Below are 23,248 nucleotides of genomic sequence, written 5' to 3'. Positions count from 1 at the left end.
AAAACCAAATACTATTTTACCAGATTGGAAATTTAAAAAGTATTACACCTGACACCGGTGCCCACATATGAAAATCGGAATGCTTATGCTTTACTGGTGAGAGATGGCTGTTACCTTTCTAGCCATACATATATCAAAAGCCTTAAGACACGCACACACACCCCTTTATCTCACCCAGCAATGCCACATCTAAGAATGGAACCTAAGGAAATAATGCAACAAGTACAAAAAGATGTATGTAACAGGAATACTACTCACAGTTTTAATTAAAACAGCAAGTCATGGGAGGGAAGCCAATGTTTGCTCATAAAAGATCAGTTAATAAATTATGGTACAACCAAGTAGCTAAATTTAACTAAAAGTTAAGTTTCTAAATAACACATAAGTAATAAAAACTGTTCACAGTACATGGGAGAAAAAAGATCAGCAAAGGAGAACAGCATATAAATTCTGATATAATGGGTAGGGACAATAAATATATACCATAGGAGGCTGGAAAGATATATACCAAAATATTGTTTCTGGGGATAGATATAGGTGATTTTTGGCTCTTCTTTTTGCTTTTTGGTTTCTCCCAAGTTTTTATATAATAAGCATATATGGTTTTTAAAATGGGAAAAACAATAAATGGAGGAAATAATTGGGGCAAAAAAAACCCCCCCGTTATTTCTAAGTTACTAATGAAATCTAAATCTATGTAGCAGAAGAAAACTGTGTAGGGGGAAAATTTTATACAGCAATACAAATATTTATCAAATACAAAAGGGTAGAAATATTGCTTTATTTGAGAAACTTACATCCAAATTACTTTTATGTGTTTAAAAAAGTCCTAACGTGCACCCAAGAAAACATTATACAGATTCCACAATAATAAGAACAAAAAAATGGGGCTGACTGCCTCAAATGATATTTCCTAAAAGAAAAAAATGCAGTATTTAACTTTCCTTTTTGTGAGTCAGGGTATGTGAACTGCATACATCATAAATAAAAATTTTCTTACTTTACAAGGAGGAAGGACTGTGATCCTGTTTTTTATGCATATTAAATATGAAATACAAAATCCACTCTTCTGAACAAGGTAAAGGAAAAAAATTATTCTTTATCATTTCGGTTTTCATGCAATGAAATCCAAAGGTCTGTTGAATCCGCCTTTTCGATTCATGTATTGCCTATGATGAGAAGAGAAAACTCATTGTGTATTAAAAAAAATTCTGGACTCCTCTTATAAAAAAAAATAATATAAATCATCTTTAAATTGGCAAAGTCTAGGGCAAAAAGTATTCATGGTTATTTAATGCACATTAAGGATATTATGTCATTTTCAAAATAACCTAAAGCCTTTCAGATTTCTTTAAAATCCAAAGAGAAGGATAGAAATATACTTCCAAAATTATTTGGAAAGGTTCTACAGACTTTAAAAAAAAAAAAAAAGGTTTAAAATCCTTATTTACAGGTATAATAAGGAAATAGAGAAGAGCTCTAAAATAGGTACCCATCATGTAAATCTGATTGCATATTGTACTAGTTCTCCTCATTAAGACTTTCTTTGAAAATAATTTTACAAAGGGCCGTTAATGATGATTCCTGTCCTCACCTTAACTCACAGCATTCTTAGATCACATTATACATATTCTAAGCTAATTGGAATACTAATCTTTTATCATTGGTGAAGGCTGAGAGAAAGGCATTCGAAGATGTCATTATGAATTCAGTGAAATTTCAGGTATGGATTGTTTATTTCTGTACTACTGATAAAATATGCCTTAATATACTTAATATACTCAACAGAAAAATACATTTGTAGCTGAAATCCTTACACAATCATTCTAGGTTAATAATTCAGGAGGGATCCAATTTAAATCTGTAAATGTAGTAAAATTAAAGCCCAAAGACTTGAGAATATGCTGTTTTGAAAAAAGAACAATGCTGAGTTTTAAAAAATTTACGCCAACAGTCTTCACTGTAATAGAACTAATACTCTGTAATTAGTTCACATGTAAATTGGAAATTATTCTAACACACCAGAATATAAGCAAAGATCAAAACAAGGAACTATATGGAAACTGCTACATTTCCTACAAACACAACTATCTCATAAATAAATTCTTTCCCAAGTACCTAATTTTTATGATTAGTTCAAACATAGTCATGGGAGCTAAGCATACCTGTACTTCCTCTTCTGAGACACATTTATGGCATAGGCATTTACAGAACCATCCACCTTTTTCCCCTAGAGAAAAGCAATAAACAAATATAAAAAATGGGAAGGATATATTAAATGCCCCAAAGAGCTGGATCCTATAAACATACTCAAATGGCAAAATTCATTTAAGAATGGTGAAGCCCAATGAGAGAATTTTCAGATACTGATGATATTCCAAGAACTCCCATGTATTAAAACTCTGTTCCCATTTTTACAGTCACACATAATCTAACATATTCAAATATCCAAGCCAACAAACATTCATGGTATATATATATATTTCTATGCAAGGCATGCAGAGAAATAGGTTCTTAACCTTTTTTGGTCCAAGAATTCTTTGAAACCAAATACCACTTATGGATATTTTCCCTAGGAAAATTTAACTTGTAACCTTAGCTCACAGCTCAAATCAGAGCTGGAACAGTCACCATTCATTCAGATCTCCTTTCTTGCACAGGCCTTGAAATTTTGATTTTTCAATCAAGAATCAGAATACAGGGGTGCCCAGGTGGCTCAGTCGATTGACTAAACATACAACTCTTGATTTTGGCTCAGGTCATGATCTCAGGGTCATGAGATAGCTACACTCGGCTGAGGGTCTACTTGGGATTCTCTCCCTCGCCCTGTGCCCCTCTCCCTACGTCCCCTCTCTAAAATAAATAAATAAATAAATCTTTAAAAAACCCAGAATGCAGAATAACAGGTGTTAATGTTAAGTGTCACTTTTATCTTAGCCCTTCTTATGTGGCATCTACCTTCTTTTTCACTAACTCCTTTATGGGTCTTTTGATCTGGCCAAGTTAACTCATCATTTGCTGTTTCTCATGTCTAAACTGCCTCCTCTGGGGTGCCTGGGTGGCTCAGTGGGTTAAAGCCTCTGCCTTCGGCTCAGGACATGATCCCAGGGTCCTGGGATCGAGCCCCGCATTGGGCTCTCTGCTAGGCAGGGAGCCTGCTTCCCTTCCTCTCCCTCTCTCTCTGCCTGCCTCTCTGCCTACTTGTGATCTCTGTCTGTCAAATAAATGGATAAAATCTTAAAAAAATAAAAAATAAAAAAATAAACTGCCTTCTCAACCGTCATCCAAGAACCCCAACCATCTAGTTCTTATCCACCATTCAAGGGCCAATTCCAGTGGTTCAGCTGACAGAAAGCACCCTCTACCCTTCCCCAGGCTGTTAACTGTGCTTCCCTCATTAATACCTTCCATTTTCTACCTTCCATTTTCATGATGTATATACATGTTACTTTCTCTGAGACTGAAAGCTTCTTGATGGAGAGATACGGATATCAGTTACCTTTGCATTCTCACACCCTAGGCCACTGAACTTGCAGTGCTCAGAAAATGACTGTTAAATATATGAACACCAGAAATCAATGCCATCTCTTTCATACACATGTGACCTCCAATTCCCTCCCTCCCTCCCCCACCATTACTCATGGGAGTATCCCCTATCTGCATAGCACACTTACTAGGTATCTCTGTTAGGATAAAAAAAGAATTCTTTTCCACTGCCCTAAAGGAATGCACAGGTCGGGTATATATTTGAGGTGGAGCTAAAGTAAATGCACTTGGGGCTCAGTTGATCAAGTGTCTGACTCTTGATGTCGGCTCAGGTCATGATCTGGGGGTGGTGGGATTGAGCCCTGTGTCAGGCTTCACACTCAGTGGAGGTTCTGTTGGAGATTCTCTCTCTCCCTTTGCCACTTTCCTGCTTGCACTCTCTTCAAAACTGAATAAATAAATCTTAAAAAATAATAAATACATGTATTTGGTCTTACTTTTCTATTCCTGTTTTCACTATATTCTTGGGAGGGTGCGGAGAGTACAATACTGGGTAAATTACTTGAGGTGTATAATTTTACCTTCCCAAAAAGAGAAAGCAGGCATGATTTCGAAAGACTGGCTTAGAAAAGAAAGTAATGATTCTAACTATTTTATTAAGTTCAATTCCTAAAGGATTATCGGTTTTTGAAAACTATTTGAAGAGTTGTACATTATTAGCGTGTTTTGATTTACATGCTGAAATAGAAAATTACCCATTAACAAACATAACCGAACTCTGAAACATTCTAGAATGTGAAAATTTAAGGGAAAGTAAGTGACCACACTGGTACATGAAAAAGTAGCACAGACCTATGATGAAATATCACAAGATACACCATTACTGAAAGGCAAATGAACAGAGAAGCTTTACAACTGATAGCCGTGAAACTAACTGCATATCAACTAGATTAACATCCTTGTAGATGTCCTTAAGGAAACAAATGACATCATTTGTTCTCATGGTAAGCCTTTATTTTTATGGGATGTATGAATTCTCACCTATTTTTTTCTTTTATTAAAGATTATTTATTTATTTATGTGACAGACAGAGACAGGCAAAGAGAGGAAGGGAAGAGCAGAGCACCTGATGTGGGGCTCGATTCTAAGACCCTAGGATCATGTCCTGAGCCAAAGGCAGAGGCTTTAACCCACTGAGCCACCCAGGCGCCCCTATTTTTTTCTTTTATAAATAAACACCTTCAGCACAGACTACATTTAAAAGTATGGCTCCAGGGTCATGATCCCACAGTCCTGGGATTGAGGCCCATGGGGGGCTCCCTGCTCAGCTGAGAGCCTGCTCCTCCCTCTGCTCCTCCCCACGGCTCATGCTCTCTCTCTCTCAAATAAATAAATAAAATCTTTAAAAAAAAAAAAAAGTATGGTTCCAGTTTCACATCTGATTCTCAGAATTTCAAACTTAACATCAAACAATAGAAACCTCTGCTCCAGCCCCAGCCCCCCAAAAATAATTCTGATAGATTCCCCTCCCTATTCTTCTAACAACAGCAAAATTACAGTTGCTTTACTTTGGAGATATTTTTGTTCACTCAGTGTACACATTAATAAACCATTTCACTTATAAACTACTCTTTGGCAAAACAAATAAGGATTTGGTGTACTCAAGGAAAAAAAACAGATACATAAACTGCATTAAATTCCAAAATGGGGAATAACCATTTGTGAGAACAAGAGCTCCTAATTTTCTTACCTCAAAACAGTCATGCCTGGGTATTCCTCTTAGGTTATATATACAATGTCATTTTAAAAACTTATGAGCTCTAGGGGCACTTGGGTGACTCATTAGGTTAAGCCTCTGCCTTTGGCTCAGGTCATGGTCCCAGAGTTCTGGGATCAAGCCCCAAATCAGGCTCTCTGCTCGGCAGGGAGCCGGCTTCCCCTTCTCTCTGCCTACCTACCTCTCTGCCTACTTGCAATTTCTGTCAAATAAATAAAATCTTAAAAATAAAAACTAAAATTAAAAAAAAAAATGTGAGCTCTACACAATCACAACCATTAGTGAGAAACTTTTACAGATTCTGAGATTATCCCAATCCATTCACAAGATTTGGATTATTTTTGACATTTTTTTCTTAAGAACCTATTTCCATTTATAAAACTAAATGGACTTAAAATTCTAGAGAAAGTTTTTAAATTATATTCTCAAAGAAAATATATATTCCTTCCACACATACTCTCTATTCTTACTACCTCCTTCTCTCTCCTCTCCTCTTTCCACATCCTCTATCTCCCCTCCTCCCATTTCTCTTTCTTTCCCATCTCCCTATCTCTCTTTCTACGCTTTACCCCACCCCCAACCTATAATCCCTTCTCTTCATCATCATCTTCAAAAACCCTCCCTCTTTTTCCTCCCCCAGTTCCTTATTCTCTTCAGTATTATGATCAAGGTTAGCAAATTTCCTAGTGATTGGAAAATCACTTTCCAATTCTCCCCTCTTCTGAGCTTTAAGATATATATACAGCTACCCAATGTCATCTTCCTCTGCAGCTGAATTTCATTCTTGTTTAACAGCATTTCTCTGCCCTAGAACCCTTTCTTGGTTAATCCCATTTCCTAGTGTTTCAGCCTGTCACTTTGGAGTCCTCAAAGACTACTCACTCCCACCACCACCACCAAATCTGGCTCCTGAGTAGATTCAATATTCAGGCCTCAGTTCAGGCCTTCATCATCTTTCATTTGCATGACCCAGCAGTTCTCCTTGCCTCCAACCTAACCTGTCTCCTATCTGTCCTCCAAGTTGTCCTGGCTCATCTTTCTTTCTTTTTTTTTTTTTTTAAGACTTTATTTATTTATTTGACAGAGAGGGATCACAAGTAAGCAGAGAAGCAGGCAGAGGGAGAGGGAGAAGCAGACTCCCTGCCGAGCAGAGAGCCCGATGCGGGGCTTGATCCCAGGACCCTGAGATCGTGACCTGAGCTGAAAGCAGAGGCTTAACCCACTGAGTCACTCAGGTGCCCCCTGGCTCATCTTTCTAAATGCACACATCATTGCTTCTGTTCCTCAGCACCTAAAGAATCAACTCTAAGTTTCTTAGCATGGCTGAGAGTATCAAAAGCTTCCACAATTTGCTCCCTATCCCACTTTCTTTTTTTTTTTAAGATTTTATTTATTTATTATCAGACAGAGATCACAAGTTGTCAGAGAAGCAGGCAGAGAGAGAGAAAGGAGGGAGCAGGCTCCCCGCTGAGCAGAGAGCCTGATGCGGGGCTTGATCCCAGGACCCTGGGATCATGACCCGAGCCAAAAGCAGAGGCTTAACCCACTGAGCCACCCAGGCGCCCCCCATCCCACTTTCTAACCTCATTCCTAGCCCATCAGCACCTCTTACTAGTCACTGAATTTGAAATTCCCACAACACACTATGCTCCTTCATGCCTACATACATTCTCATGAGCTCTTCCCTCTATTCAAATGATCTTCCTCCTCTTCATCTGATCACCCTGAAGATAAACATCAGGCAAACACTCCCCAAATTCTAATGGCAGCTTAGTGCTTCCTTCTCTATGCTCTCAATGCTCTTCACACAGATACTTCATGTCTTCTAAAGGAAAAAACTTGAGTGAATGGAAGAAATTATGAGCAACAGTAAAATAATATGGAAATTTGTGGCAGTAAGAACGGATTAATTCAAATTGGAATGTTTAACTGGCTACATGTTTTACTTACTTTTGTGGAGTCAAAAGAGGCAAATCCCATTAATTTCATCATTTCTATTTCTTCCTCTGTTTTGCCCTCTAAGTCCTCCTCTGCAAAAAAATAACACAAAAATAAAATTTTTTTTTAACTCCTATCACTTTATATATAGACATCCCACCTTCCCGAAGTTTGTGGTATACCACTTTGCTTTTAGAAAAGACCTACATTAGGGGCACCTGAGTGGCTTAGTCAGTTTTAGTCAGTTAAGCATCCAGTTCGTGGTTTTGGCTCAGGTCATGATCTTGCAGTTGTACGATCGAGCACCATGTCGGGCTCTGCGTTCAGTGTGAAGTCTGCTTCAGATTCTTTCTCCCTTTCCCCTCCCTGCTTGTGCTTGCTTGCACACACACACTCTCTAAAATAAATACTTTAAAAGAAAAAAAAAAAGACCTATGTTAGTACTTTTTTTTGCTAACCAAAAGAAATGTGAAGAGGATTTTTTTTTTTTAAGATTATTTATTTATTTATTTGACAGAGAGAAATCACAAGTAGATGGAGAGGCAGGCAGAGAGAGAGAGAGAGAGAGAGGGAAGCAGGCTCCCTGCTGAGCAGAGAGCCCGATGCGGGACTCGATCCCAGGACCCGGAGATCATGACCTGAGCCGAAGGCAGCGGCTTAACCCACTGAGCCACCCAGGCGCCCCAAGAGGATTTTTATTTTTAAGAAAAAAGCAATTACTGTACTAATGTAGGTCTTTTTTGTTTTTTCTTTAAAGATTTTATTTATTAATTTGACAGAGAGAGACAAAGCAAGACAGGGAACACAAGCAGGGGGAGTGGGAAAGGGAAAAGCAAGGAGCCAGATGCAGGGCTCGATCCCAGGACCCTGGGATCATGAGCTGAGGCGAAAGCAGCCGCTTAACAACTGAGTCAACCAGGCGCCCCCTAATGTAGGTCTTTTTAAAAAGCAAAGTGGTGTACCACAAACTTTCAAAAAGCATGACTCTTTGCTTTATGCCATTTTAGCTTAGGAAAGGTTTCATAGGAAAGTTCAACTTTTGTACCCAGGGGTAGGGGCCAATGACATGGGACATGACCTGTATAAAAAGGGTGGTGGCAACAGATTAACAGTTATTTCAAGGTGCTTGGGTGGCTCAGTTGGTTAAGCTTCTGCCTTCAGCTCAGGTCATGGTCCTGGCAGGGTTCCCTGCTAGGCGGGGAGTCTGCTTCTGCCTCTCCCCTGTCTCTCCTCTCTGCTCATATTCTTGCTTGCCCCCCCCCCCACTCTCTCTCTCTCAAAAATTACATAATATCTTTAAAAAAAAAAGTTATTCCATCTCAGCAGCAGAGAACACACAAAAAATTAGCTAAAGACTTGGAAATTGGAAAAAAATTCCTCCTCAGTTTGGACACAGTGTAACTTAAGATGCCCAGAGGAAATATGCTCTCCATCCTCCATCAGAAGAGAATGCTTAAAAAAGGACATGCTTGGAGCGCCTGGGTGGCTCAGTGGGTTAAGGCCTCTGCCTTTGGCTCAGGTCATGGTGCCAGGGTCATGGGATAGAGCCCTGCATTGGGCTCTCTGCTCAGCAGGGAGCCTGCTTCCTCCTCTCTCTGCCTACGTGTGATCTCTGTCAAATAAATGAATAAAATATTTCAAAAAAAAAAAAAAAAAAAAAGGGACATGCTTGGAGCCTTTGGGCAGGACCACTTTTAATGTCAGATACAACACTACTTTTGAAGGTACTTCCAAAATAGAATATTCTCATTTTTAACTGTCCTTCTTATATCAAGAGCACCACAGAAAACCAGTAACTCACTAAGGTACAATAATAACAAAATCTCAATACCATATGCAATGAGCACTAAAAAAACTAATACTTAAATGTCCCCAAATTATGCTTTTATAATTTTATCATGACTAAAGTTATATGAATACAGCTGTGTTTTTCCTACAGTTATTTATCTAATAACATTACCAGTAATCTGGCGTTCTTTGCTCTTTGTTTCTTTTGTTTCTTTCTTTTCCTCATCTCTTCTTTCTTTCAGTCGAGAAGGGGAAGGAGATGTGGATCTATGTCGTCTTGGGGACCTAATATTCAATAAGTAAAGATATCAGAAGCAGAGATATAACTGATGACTAGTGTTGACTGGCAAACATGTACATGAGCTCCAAAAAGGTAAAGGCTGAACAAAAGCCAGGTTCCGAGAATTCCATTCCCCATAGCAGAACAAGGAAGAAGGTTCTGCCTAGGCCCTCACTGTTAACAAAAAGCCAAAAGTGTAATTTATTGCTTTAATCATCAGTCTCAGTGCAGCCAGGGCTGAAAAAATTTTCTGTAAGGCAGAAAAATAAGTTTCCAACAATTACAAACACACAAAAAAGTTGACTTAAACAGCAATTGATACTTAAGAATCAACAGTCCATTTCTAAGGTTCTTTCAAGATGTCACATTCTTGTTTATATATTTGAGTAAACCATCATCACCAAAAAGTTAGTAAAAACGAAACAGGGACACCTGGCTGGTTCAGTCCGTGGAACATGCGACTCCTGATCTCAGGACTGCGAGTTGGTGCCCACACTGGGTATAGAGATTACTTATAAAAATGAAATCTTAAACAAAACCAAAGAAATCCTAAAACCAAAAAACCCCCAAATACAAAACCTTTACTTCCTACTCCTGCCAAGCACCACGCTAGTGTTTTTCATGTATTATTTCTCACTGCCTCCTCAAGGCAACTCTATGGCATAGTGTGTGATTAACCCCGTCTTACCAATGTAAATGTTCAGTTTAAAATAAGGTGGGCTTAAGTTCCCCTCATTTCATCAAACTGTAAATTCCGTGTACGTGATAAAAACAAAACTAAGGGTAGCGACTAGATTCTTTGGGGCTGGTACAACTTCTGGGTTGTTTCTGCACTCACCTGGAGCGTCTTCTGTGTGGGGATCGAGAGCGGCTCCTTCGCCGATCTCTCTCCCGGGACCGGGACCTTTCTCGGCGCCTGCGTTCTCGCTCACGGGACGTGGACCGGGACCGCCTGCGCTCTAACACAAACACACAAAATCTTTTTTGCAGAGGCAAAACATTACTTCAAATTTCTAGAGCAGCGCCGTCTGATGGAAATATAATGCCAGCCATTTCTAGGAGTCACATTGAAAAAATTAAAAGACACAGGTAGCATTCATTTTAATCTTGTTATTTGACCCAATATATCCCAACTATTCTCATTTCGCCATGTACGCGATATAAAAATTACTGAGATGACTTTTTTTTTTTTTTTTGGTGTTTAATAGGAAATCTGGAGTGTATTCTATACTTAAAAACAGCAGTTCCTAATTCGGACTGAGCACATTTTAAGTGCTCAATAGCAGTATGTGGATCGTGGCCTCATTCAACTTTGGAGTCTTGACTAGTTGAAAGTGATAAAAAACCAACCAGACGAAGAAGAACAGAGGGTCTAAGTGAGATCTCCCGACCGAAGTCCTGTTCTTTACTTCCCACTGCCTTATTTATGGGGGTGGGTGCCAGAAGATATCACGAGATACGCTCCCTGGACGCAAAATTCTAAATATCGCTTTCCCTATTACATAAACTGGGAAGGAAACGAACGATGAGCATTCAAGAACTAGCCATTACCAGACGCTGAGTGTTATGGAATGTGACATTAATTCTCAGGCCAGTTTTTAAGGATAGGTAGTACTACCCCCATGTCTAATTACGGTCATTCGGCCTCAGAAGGGCCGGATGACTTGCACAAAGCCACCCAGAAATTAAGTGAGGGAACCATGGTCTGATTCTCAATCCTTCAAGTATAAACAGGTTATTGTATGAGTCTGACCGAGAGTCCGCGAAACTCTAACTCAGAGAAGGGAAAACTGCCTTCACACCGGAGGGCTGAAAAGTACAGGGATCAAGTCTTCGTACCCCCCCCCTTCTCCTCCTCAGGAGAATAAGGCCCCTTTCTCCGCTGCGCTCGTACTTGGGGTGAGAAAAGGGAAGGGGGGCCACGCCTCTGACCAAGGGCCAGACCAGCCAAATTCCTTCTGGACTCACCCCTCCGTGGGGAGCGGCTGCGACTGCGACCCATTCGTAATCTTCCTTCGCCTCACCCTGCCCCGGAAGCGACTGCGCAACAACTTCCGGTAAGATCGGGTACTGAGCTTTTCATCGCCGACTGGAAAACGTAGACACGACTCTGGACAGTTCCGGTTGTAAAGGAGGGAGGCTGGGCTGAGCCCGCCTAGAGTCGTGCAGTCTGCCGGACTGCCACGACGTCTGAGCGTGGACGTTGTCACCTGAGACTCTCCAACAAGCGCCATACAAGCTCCATAGCCCAGTTTTTGAGTCCTGCTTGCAGATGCTGCTTGCCACCAGAAACTAAAGCCAGATACCAGAAGCCATAGACTCCAAACAAGACCCCTTGACACAGTTTTCCACCGGTTTGGTTCAGTTCAGCCACGTGCTAACCCTCCACATAGCCTGCGGCTCACTGACATCTAATTGTAGTAACAGAGAACACAGCTATCAGTGCCATGATAGATCTGACTGCACCCATTTTAAGGGAAGAAAAGATTGGCGCACTCATTCTGAGACGTCTCCTCTTCACACCCCCCACCTCAAAAGCCCCAAGGTCCACTTGCTTACCAGCCCCTTAAGTACCTTAACCCCATAAAACGCTGACCATGAGACCTAATAGGAAAAACGTGCCTATAGAACACGAGCTCCCCTTCTCTATTCTCTAGCTACTGAATAAATTACCTGCTTGCCCTCAAATACTGTTTCGTTATTTGGCAAACGGTATTGAGTAGGAAAAAGAAAGAACAAAACCTTCCATTTTGGTAACAAGATTCTGGTGAGAACAGAGTTATCATGTCTGCTCCTCTAGCCCCGCTTTCCCAGTGGCTTCCCATCTTTGCGTCCATGATGGGCTTTAAAATGTGCTATTGAAGGACATTTGGGTGGCTCAGTTGGTTAAGCGTCTGTCTTGAGTCAGGTCATGCATGATCCCAGGGTCAAGGGATCAAAGCCCACATCGGGCTTGTTGCTCAGCAGGGAACCGGCTTCAGCCTCTGCCTGCTGTTCTCCTTGCTTGTGTTCATTTTCTTGTTCTCTCTCTGACAAATAAAATCTTTAAAATAAATAAATAAATAAATAAATGTGCTACTTGATATTATATAAAGGCCTGGTAAAAGCTGTATATCCTCCACCCTGATACAGTTCTCATTTTCCCATTTTTCTTTCTAGTTCTTGCCCACACCCATAAAATATTTTATACCAAACCAATTCTAGACATACCATACACAAAGTTTATGTCCATACAGGGAAGCGCTAGGATGGATCAGGGGTCAGGAGGAGCAAGGGGAAAACATGGGTGAGAGCCTTTATTGTGGTTTTTGCATGCAGGAATAGCAGAGGTGGGGAAGCCTAAGAGGTTTTGTTTGTTAGAGAGGGAGAGGGAGGGGTGGGGTAGAGGAAGAGGGGGACAGAGAATCTCAAGCAGGCTCCGTGCCCAGCCCTCAGCTGAGTCTGATGCAGGGCTGCATCTCATGGCACTGAGGTTATGACCTGAGCCAAAATCCAGTTGGATGCTTAATTGACTGAGCCACTCAGGCACCCCAAGGTAAGAGATTTAAGAGGTAAGAAAAATTTCAGTGCGCTTTGGGACATAGGGGCTATCCCGAGTTGTTTGGTACCTGGTCCTGGGGTCATTAGAGCAGAGCAGTATTGCCTTGGCTTGTGAAACTTTGATAAAGAAGGTGGTTGCACACCTATATACCAGAGGATTAATCAGTGAAAAAAAACACAAGTCTGCTCCTGAGTAATTTGCAGTCCAGCGAGGGCTACACACACCTAAATAGCGTGCAAGTGCATCTATAGGGTAAGAATTAGATACTGCAGGACAGGTCCCTAACGGTTTCGAGGGGGAGGACTGGCAAGAAGTCTCTATGAGGAAATAATGACCAAACAAGACCTGAAGGAGTAGAAATTAGCCAGGAGAATGGAGTGACATTTGTGGGGAGAGATGGAAGAGATTGTCCAGGTAGAGACTGAATGTGTGAAGACAAGAAGCAAGAAAAAGGAAATGTAAAGGCTGGAGTAGGTTTGTAAACTGGGGTTGTGGTGAAGAGTTATTGTGAGACAAAGGCACCAGGGAGTCTTTGAGGGCTTTCAAGGATGGGAGGGAATCAGATTTGAGTTTATTCAGAGAACTACTGATGTGGATACTTGACTAGAGGGGGGATATAATAGGAGGCTGGTAAAATAATCTAGATTGGAAATTACTGGCCTGTTCTAAAATGGTATCCGTAGGTAAGGTGGAAAGTGGCTCTATTTGAGAAATAGTTGCTAAAATGGGAAAAACTTGATGATTTTGGATACAGATGATGGGAGAATTAGAAGATTCAAGAATGACGTTAAAATTGAATAGCTAGATGGTAGCATCACTTGCTAAGATTAAGACATACATGAAAAATTCAGGAGAAAGATGATGTGCAGATCTGGACATGCTAATTTGAGGTGCCTCTGTGAACACTCAGGAGGAGATGCCAACTAGATGTGTATCTGAAGCTCACTGGAGAGATCCAGGCTGGAACTACAGAAAAACAATCAATCAGAGGGGCGCCTGGGTGGCTCAGTCAGTTAAGGGTCTGCCTTGAGGTCAGGTCATGATCCCAGGGGTTTGGGATTGAGCCCCATGTTGGGCTTCTTGCTCAGTGCAGAGTCTGCTTCTCCCTGTCTTGTGTTTTCTCTCAAATAAATAAAATCTTAAAAAAAAAAAAAGGAAAGAAAATCATCAGAATACAGATGTTCATTTGAAGCCATTGGAGTACATGAAATCTCCTGGTGCAGGTTCAGGACAAAAAAGGGCCCGGAGACAGCCAGAAGAGACTAAGATGGGTCACCAAAAGAACACTAAGGAGTGGACAGAGAAACAGAATGAGCCAGGTGTGAAGTCAGAGAAGTTTAAGAGAAGGCTGCTTTTTTTTTTTTTTTTAAAGATTTTATTCATTCATTCGACAGACAGAGATCGCAGGTAGGCAGAGAAGCAAGCAGAGAGAAGGAAGCAGGCTCCCCGCCAAGCAGAGAGCCCGATGTGGGACTCGATCCCAGGACCCCAAGATCATGACCTGAGCCCAAGGCAGAGGCTTAACCCACTGAGCCACCCAGGCGCTCCAGAAGGCTGCTTTTTAAGGAGGAGAAAGTAGTAAAACAAAACAAAACAAAACAAAAAAACCCTCATCTAACCTATAGAATTTAGCAACAAAGTCTTTGTTGACTCAAGTTTTAGTGGAGTTGAGTTGTGCATGGGTTTTTAAGTGGAGACAGAATTTGGAGAACCCTTATGAGTAGTTTAACTGACGCAGGGCAAAATATGGCAGTGGGTGGAAGTAAATGTTGGAAGGTTTTTCAAAGATGTTGAGAAACTTAACCACATTTAAATACTGGTATGAGGGGTGTCTGGGTGGCTCAGTGGGTTAAGCCACTGCCTTCAGCTCAGGTCATGATCTCAGGGTCCTGGGATCAAGCCCCACATCAGGCTCTCTGCTCAGCAGGGAGCCTGCTTCCTCCTCTCTCTCTGCCTGCCTCTCTGCCTACTTGTGATCTTTGTCAAATAAATAAAATCTTAAAAAAAAATACTGGTATGAATGAGTCAGGAAAGAAGTAAAGATACAGAAGAGAAAGGGAAAAACCAAAGGAGTAAGTTCCCTAAAGGAGATCAAACCTTATCTGAGGGCGCCTGGGTGGCTCAGTGGGTTAAGCCTCTACCTTTGGCTCAGGTCATGATCTCAGGGTCCTGGGATTGAGTCCCGAATCGGGCTCTCTGCTAAGTGGAGAGCCTTCTTCCCCCTCTCTGCCTGCCTCTCTGCCTACTTGTGATTTCTCTCTGTGTGTGTCAAATAGATAAACAAAATCTTTAAAAAAAAGAAACAAAAAACCAAAACCTTATCTGGGAAACGAAATGGTGTGTTTCCAAAAGTCTCCTTCCCCTTTAAATTGTGGGACAGAAATGGGTTGTGCTAGGGCTTCCTTACTTACTGATCAAACTGCCTTCTCTCAGGATGTAGGTTACCCAGCACTGTGTATCTCTCAGCACTGTACCTGGAAGAAAATCCTTTATATTTCTGATAAACAGTTTGAGGTACCCTCATTCCATTTTAATGGAATTCAAGTGGAGTAGGATCAACACTTGTGACCACACTTGCTTTTAAGTTCCCTCCCCAACCAGACAGTAGTTTTTCAATAAAGGCAAACTGTATTTAAAGTATGTGTATACCTTACATAAGAACCAACATTAGTAATCTGTGACTGTCCGCAAATGTACTATTCTCTAGCCTTGGTTAAATTTTGTTTTACTTTGCTAGTCCTATTTTTAAAAAATCACCAGCTTTTACAAAAGTATTGTACTTTATCATTACATGTGGGTGCATGCCGCTGAGTCAATAATCTTCCCCCTAAATTAGATGCAGTCAGACCTCTACTTAACAGTGATTGATGATGTTTGAGGCTTTTTGCTTTTATATCCCTGCATCTGGACCATGGGAAAAATGTCAAACTCTCTGGCTGAGGAGGAATTGTACCAGGTCTTTTGTGTTTTTTAGGTTCACGTTGCTTGAAATTATGAACCAACATTATCATTTCAAGTATTTGATCTACCATTGGCACCCCGGCTCTAATAGCTATTATTAACATGGGTTCGTCTTTAAGGGAATATAACTTTTGACATAGTTTCAACATAAATAGTTCAATATTCTGGACCAACTATTCAACAGAACTTTCTGCAACAACAGAAATATTCTATATCTATCCCATCTGATACTGTAGTCACTAGGTACATGTGGTTACTAAGCACAATGTACCTAGTATACTGAGGAAGTAAATTTTAACTTTTATTTAATTTTTATTAACTTAAATAGCCACAAGGGCTTCTGGGTGGCTCAGTCAGTCAAGCATCTGACTCTTAATCTCAGCTCAGGTCTTGATCTCAGGATCTTGAGTTCAAGCCCTTAAAAATGGGATGAGTGCTGCATGTTCTATTCAAGTGATGAATCACTACGTTCTGCTCCTGAAACCAGTACTATACTCTATGTTAGCTAACTTGAATTTAAATAAATTTTAAAAAATAACCAGAGTGATCCTTGGTAACCTCACTTTTGCACTTGATACTGAAAATTATGGATATATACTGGTAATCCCATTGAAAGACTTAAAATGGGATAAAATGTGAGCCACTGAACAGTTACTAAAACTAGTGACTACCACTGTTCATTTAATTTTGACTGTACCTTGCTAAGTTTCAAGGGAAATCCATTTAAAAAAAGGTATTTTCATATTCCTCTTTGATAATTTAGCATGAGGCTCTAGAATGTTTTCTCTTAAGGACCGCTATTTTACTTTGAGTAAACTGATGCTAAAAACCAATTTACTGATAATAATTATTAATGGATAAATATAGTTTTCTAGCCTTAGTAACTGAAAAAAAAAGATCTGGCAATGGCTATGAGACAAAAGGCAGTCAAACAAAAGCTTTCATATAATGGTTTATATGATACTTCAGCTGATACTATTAATACTTTATGGAAAATATGCCTATTGAAAAGAATGAAAAGTTGCTGCTAAGGAAATAAAAACAAAAGCAAATTTCTACTATCAGTAGCTGACAAATTATCAATTTCTCTGATGAGAACACAACCTACTTGTGACTGAAGAAATAGCTCTTATTTGTGGATAAAATTCAAATAACCACATAATTCAAATTAAGGTTCTTTATATTTTTTAGCAAGGAACCTCTGATGCTAGAATAAGACAGAGAAAAAGCATCTCATGAAAGATACGTTACAGCCAAATATAAAAACAAGAAAAGCAGCCTCTTGATATAGCTGAATTATTGTATTTAAAACATTTAAACTAAGGGGCACCTGGGTGTTCAGTTGTTAAGCGTCTGTCTTCGGCTCAGGTCATGATCCCAGGGTTCTGGAATCAAGCCCCGCATTGGGCTCCCTGCTCAGCAAGAAGCCTGCTTCCCCCTCTCCCACTCCCCTTGCTTGTGTTCCCTCTCTCGCTGTGTCTCTGTCAAATAAATAAATAAAATCTTTTAAAAAAATAAAATAATAAAATAAAACATTTAAGCTACAGTTTGGGGGGTGGGAGAGGGAGAGGCATTTAAAAGTTTCCTTTAAGTCAAAGAGGATTAATTTTGAAAGGAGAAAAGCAATTTATGAACCTATGGGCAAATTACTGAGGATGAAAAACTATCAAATTCTAGAAGTTAAATCTAATTGGGAAAAAAATCTAACTAGAAAGAGAAAAACTCTGTTTTCAACAGAAGTTTGTTTGTTTGTTTTTGGTCCATTTTATATAAGAGCTTATTTATTCTTTTTCCAAATGGGTATTTATTATTTGTACAGACACATAGAAATGATTCCCAATTTTAAAAACATACTACAAATATACATTAACCACAAAAAGCATTTACTCTCACTGGAAAGAAGAGGAGCATGGCTATTTGCAAAATAGCAGTGAACACAAGAAGGAAACATAAATCATGACAAGTGTACATCCCATTTGTGACAAAAATAAGTTCTATTTGTACATTAATGCTTTACTGTAAGCTTCTATATGAGATCCTCTGACCTTATTTACATATACTCTGAAATTTCTATTAGCATGTATAACTCAAAGGCACTCAATTCAGAAGTTAAAAGGTCCTGAGCTTAAGTGGGAAATAGGATTCCCAACCAAAATTTGAACATAAATAATTCTGAAGATTAGAGAATATGAAAATGTTTAAAGTGTAGTATTTGATACATAAATAATCCATGACCTAAGAATAAAGTACAGAATGTCAAAAAAAAAAGACCATGTAAGGCAAAGAAATATCCTCAGGTTCCAACTGATTTTCTCCCCTATTCAAGTTCATTTGAAAGTCTAAAGCTGATTTTGTTAAAAATCCTGTAAAACCTAAATTAAAAGCAAAATAAAATAGCATGAAAATGCTTACGTTAAATAAAAAATTCCCCAGCTTTGTCTCCAAAACCACAAAAAAGTATTTAATGATTAAAAATAAGTACAGCTTGGAGGGATATCAGAATATGAGGAGGAATCATAAAGAGCATTTGAAAAAATTAAAGGACAGCTTTGAATGCACCAACTGAAAGAGGATTTATAATTTGCCATTCAATTGTTCCTTTAGCGTTCTTTTAGCCAAATAAAAATAAATTTACAGATAGGTAACTGACATTCACTAACATTAGGCAGGATCAAGGTTTAAACTAAAAATTAACCCTATATTAGGCTGCAATGTGAATTTACCTACAGCAATTTTCTACTGATGCTTAAAAATTAAAAGCATGAGTCAACATCTTTGTTACAAATGGTTCAACAGATATTTTCTTGGCTTTAAAATGTTTTTTTCATGTATGCATAGAAATGTGATGAGCATAAGAATAGTCTTCTGTATTATCTGTACAGTTCATAAGGCCTTTGTCATTGTTAGTCACCTTAGATGTGAATATCAGTAGGGCCATTAAATTAAAGCAGGCCAAAAAAGTTTTCAAAGTGCTACTGTTTCCAACTGATGAGATCCTCAGTTTTCTGCATTTTCTGGATGACGATTATTTTCAGTTCTTTTTTCTGGCGATATATACAAGAAGTTACAGCAGATGTATAAAGGGAAGATCAGAAGTCTGCTGTCCAAGTTCATCACTACTTGTTCCTATAAAACAAATGTATAGCTTTAATGACAAGACAAACAGAAAACAGAACACCAAACTGTTGAACTTAGTAAACTGCAGGAGATCCCATGGTGGTTAAGAGTTTGCATCTCAAGTCTCAAAGTCATTGTTCTAATCTTGAAACTCCCATCAACTAGCTGTGACACTGGGCAAGTCAATGACTTGTCAACTGCAGCTTCCTTACTATAAAATAAATAAAACTACCCATCTCACATGATTATAGTGAGAATTAAATGAGACGATGCACATAGAGGACTCAGCAAAGCTGGCCAAGTATGAAATACTCAGTAATGGAAATTATTTTCACTACTGAAAAATTTCTATCAAGTACCTACATATTTTATGAACAGATATAGTCAAGAAATAAATGGCAATTTGGCTTCATTTCCTGATGGCCTTTAGGTAGAGCAAATAAATGGAAAGAAGGTGGGAAGCCATTATTAGCACCAACAAGCATGGTTCTCATGTTCCCACTCTTGTCTGAGATTTTCCACTGTCTCTAATGCAAACATATGATTTGTTTCTTGGAATGTAAAATACATTATCCTGTAAAACTTTCAGTGCACAAGAGAATGCCCTGAAATCTCACGGAGACAGGATTTGATCCTATACCTGAGAGCCACAAATATAACCATCTCTCATTCTACAGATCTCCATTTGGAACCCTGTATGAACAGCATTTGGTGAAAAGAGTGAGCCTTTAGAGTAAAAGGAGCAGCACTGGAACTTCTACTTTTTGAATCCTTAGATACATTTTCTGCAGTAATTTACATTAGTTTTGCCTTATTTTATGTATTTTGAAGAACACACTATTAAATATTAAACACTGTTTTTTATTTTTTACTACAGAAGATGCTTCTGCAATGGAGAGAGATTAACACACTGGAACATGTGAATGACTGATGTAGGCTTAATTGGATATGACTTCTGTATTGGGGGAAAAGCAAGAAAAATTGGATAAAGAAGGTAAGGAACACACACACATGTGCGTGTGGTATCTCCATATACAAGATAAACTAGATAAAGAGTGTAAGGAACACGTGCGCGCACGCATACACACACACGCGCGGTATCTCCATATACCCCCAAACAGGGAAAGTGGTGTTTTAAAAAAAATGTTAGTGAATGAAAAGGGTGAGATGATGGGTCAAGTGAGGCAATCACCTGGGCTGATGGTATTAACAGGGTTAGCAGAGAGAAATGATGTCAAACATAGTTGGTCTTTAGAACCTTGAGTCAGCCTGGCCTAGACAAAGTCTGTAGCTACAACCCAGGTGAAGACACACTTACAAAATTTGTTGAGGACATTTGTTTTGTCAATTTGTGTATTTGATGATAAAAACCAAGATTCAGTGTTACAAAAAAACAAAAACTCCTAGGAAGATTCTAGTATTTCAATATAGTTAGGGCTGGGGGTAGGGGTAGGTCTAAGTGCCAACTTTTGGATAAGAGGGGAGCCATGTGGACATTACTTGAGAGCTGGAAGGACAAACTGATTTCTGAGTATTGGGTTGTACTAATTCCCAATTCCTATCCCCAAACTAGACAGATTTAATCTTGGCTTTACTAAACCTTTAATTCCACGTGAGAGCTCAGTTTACATCTATGTTCGCACTGAAGCACCTTAAGTTCCATTTTCTTTCCTCCACGACAGAGTGGAAGCTGAGAAGCCCACAGACAACAGCATCAGACAGAGTGGCAGCATCTTCCTAGGTTTCCATTTCTACTTCCAGACTAATTACTTCTCCATCTTCACAAATCCCTGCTTCTCTGAGGCTCACCACCTATTCTGTACTAGAGCTCCATTGCTGCTCCACATGCTTCATCTAGGTCTGAATTCTAGGATCTATGCACGTAACTCTCCACTGTAAGTCTTCACTTAGCTATAAAGCAGCTCCAATTCAAATCATCAGCTACTGGCTACTACCTCTTCTTTACGGGTCATCTCTACTTTCACTCTTGCAATTTGACTCTAACTCCCCATCCTAACTCTTGAATGTCTCACCAGGTTACTTTTTTTGCCCATCCCTCAAGTACCAGTGTCCCCTATGTTTCTGACCTGTTAGACGCCCTTACGTATTCCCTAGAAGGTATCTCATCCAGTCATTATTTCTTCCCCAGGCAATGCCTGTAAACCCCAGAAGCATTTATCCCCCACCAAACACACTTTTACCTCAATGCCCTCAAATTAAATATGGCTTAAACCGAATTCATCATCTTTTCACCCATACTTGGAAATGTTCATTTTCCTTCCTATAATTCAAATCAAAGGAAAAACTACTATAAATCAAGACAGTAGGAACATTAAAAAAAAATATTTTATTTTATTTATTTATTTGTCAGAGAGAGAGCACAAGCAGGGGGAGCAGCAGAGGGAGAAGACACCCAGCTGAGCAAAGAGCCCGATGTGGGACTCAATCCCAAGCACCTTGGGATCACGACCCAAGCTGAAGGCAAACCCTTAACCAACCAAGCACCCAGGCGTCCCTAGGAACTATCTTTAACTACTCTCTTACCTTCACACAATTAGGCACCAAATTCTATCAACTGCACTGCTTTATTTCTAGAACCCATCAACATGTCTTCAGCCCCACTGCTACCTTCCTTAAATTAAGGTTTTCATCCATCCTTTATCTGGATTATAGCAATAGCTTCAAATCACCTTTCACCTATTACCATGTCTCTAATCCTTCACACACATTGCTGAAATCCTTCATCTAATGCAAATCTAGTTTACATAGTTCTGTAAGACAGCCAGCCATAAAATATACAAAAATCAGGGGTGCCTGGGTGGCACAGAGCCTACCACCCAGCAGGGACTCCAATGTTTCTGAATGAATAACTCAAGAAACACTTGAAATACAACTATTATCTTGGCCTGGTGTTTCCAAGTCTCTAGCTGCTTTGAGCCATGACAGAACTTTTTATGAAGTTCCAGGTAGAAGTAAAGACAGCCATTGCTCATGCAGTTCCAGAGGGTGCCAGGGGAACCACAGAGTTCTACTGAAGGCAGATTTGAATTTTTCTTATTATATATATCTACCTTCTCAAATATTATCTACCATGTGAGAGAGTCTGCTCTGTTGCTAGAACTGCAACAAGTGGAGGATCCTCTGTCAGAATGTGATTAAAGGAGTTCTCATACAGGCTATGTGAGGTTAGAACTATCACTTCAAGGTTCCTTGCAGTGCTAAATTCTGATATTCTGTCAGAGGCTCTTTGGTCTAAAGAAAACAGCTAATTTCTAATAATTTATGTGAACTATGGGCTCTGAATGCCTTACTAAAACAGTATGTCCCTTGGAATAATGATTAGTTTTAATAGAAGTAAACTTCCTTAATATTTTTTAAAGATTATTTATTTAGGGGCACCTGGGTGGCTCAGTGCATTAAGCCTCTGCCTTCGGCTCAGGTCATGGTCTCAGGGTCCTGAGATCAAGCCCTGCATCAGGCTCTCTGCACAGCGGGGAGCCTGCTTCATCCCCTCTCTCTGCCTGCCTCTCTGCCTACTTGTGATCTCTGTCAAATAAATAAATAAAATCTTAAAAAAAAAAAAGATTATTTATTTACTTGGGGGGGCGGGGAAACTTGCGAGAGCACTCGCTCATGTGAGCAAGACACAGCATGTGTTCCCCCGAGGAGCATCTGGGAGAAGCAGAGGGAGAAGGAGACAGCCCACTGAGCAGGGAGGGGCTGCGGGGCTTGATCCCAGGATGGAGCTGAAGGTGTTTAACCGACTAAGCCACCCAGGTGCCCTTAAACTTCATTAATATTTTAACAGCTCTCACATTTCTTTTCAAAAATGGTTTCTTTTCTCATTATGACATTTTGGAAGTTCAGCATGCATGTGATATATGAAGAAACAAATTAAATAAACAGCTTTAGAGAGTGTTTTGGGAACATTACAGATGCTTGCTACTTTAGAAATCTTTTGTGCTAGAGGACAATGTTCTCTTTAATATTCAGGAACTATTGCAGACATACTGGATTATCTTCAAAGTGTTTGCTATTAATCTATAAATAAATGCACTTATGAACACAATGGATAAAGCAATTAAGATTCCTAACTTTTTAAAGAAGTTATTCAGGATAAACAATTATTTACCAATTATCAGTTTTTCCCTGCCCCTCAACTCATATTTTGTTTTTTCTTTTTTTGTCTTAGCTCTACTTCTAATAAAATGGGGGCAAATTATGCATATGTGAACATGGTATTTCCATTTCTACCTTCAAAAAACTTTTCAATCAATCTGGGGGCACCTGGGTGGCTCAGTGGGTTAAGCCTCTGCCTCCGGCTCAGGTCATGGTCTCAGGATCCTGGGGTAGAATCCCG

At 39.6% G+C, this 23,248-nt stretch overlaps 2 protein-coding genes across 3 annotated transcripts in view; both read right to left on the bottom strand.

Moving 5' to 3' along the window:
• Positions 1-233: 233 nt before the first annotated feature.
• SNRNP27 (small nuclear ribonucleoprotein U4/U6.U5 subunit 27) lies at positions 234-11,346 on the bottom strand. The gene is made up of 6 exons (XM_045078977.1): positions 11,238-11,346; positions 10,108-10,228; positions 9,162-9,274; positions 7,214-7,293; positions 2,166-2,230; positions 234-1,169 (listed from the first exon to the last, which is right to left on the bottom strand). The coding sequence occupies exons 1-6, from the start codon at positions 11,269-11,271 to the stop codon at positions 1,115-1,117; spliced, it is 468 nt and encodes a 155-aa protein (XP_044934912.1). The 5' UTR covers positions 11,272-11,346; the 3' UTR covers positions 234-1,114.
• A 6,209-nt stretch (positions 11,347-17,555) lies between these two features.
• GMCL1 (germ cell-less 1, spermatogenesis associated) overlaps positions 17,556-23,248 on the bottom strand; it is a 40,324-nt gene continuing 34,631 nt past the window's right edge. For both annotated transcript variants that reach the window (XM_045078972.1, XM_045078971.1), the window contains one exon: positions 17,556-18,897. In XM_045078972.1, coding sequence (XP_044934907.1) covers positions 18,769-18,897 — 129 coding nt within the window. In that variant the 3' untranslated portion in view covers positions 17,556-18,768. The remainder of the gene's footprint in view (positions 18,898-23,248) is intronic.

The sequence above is a fragment of the Mustela putorius genome, unplaced genomic scaffold, assembly GCF_011764305.1.
Source record: "Mustela putorius furo isolate JIRA1106 unplaced genomic scaffold, ASM1176430v1.1 tig00000281_pilon_pilon_pilon, whole genome shotgun sequence".
NCBI classification, from domain to species: domain Eukaryota; kingdom Metazoa; phylum Chordata; class Mammalia; order Carnivora; family Mustelidae; genus Mustela; species Mustela putorius.
This window is presented reverse-complemented; position numbering and strand designations above follow the sequence as displayed.

Bases quoted from the DNA above. Each gene is read 5' to 3' on its own strand.
- SNRNP27 (XM_045078977.1), bottom strand. From the start codon at position 11,271: ATGGGTCGCAGTCGCAGCCGCTCCCCACGGAGGG. The intron at 10,229-11,237 runs GTGAGTCCAGAA...TGTTTGTGTTAG, and splicing joins CAGCCGCTCCCCACGGAGGG to AGCGCAGGCGGTCCCGGTCC. The intron at 9,275-10,107 runs GTGAGTGCAGAA...ATTGAATATTAG, and splicing joins CCACACAGAAGACGCTCCAG to GTCCCCAAGACGACATAGAT.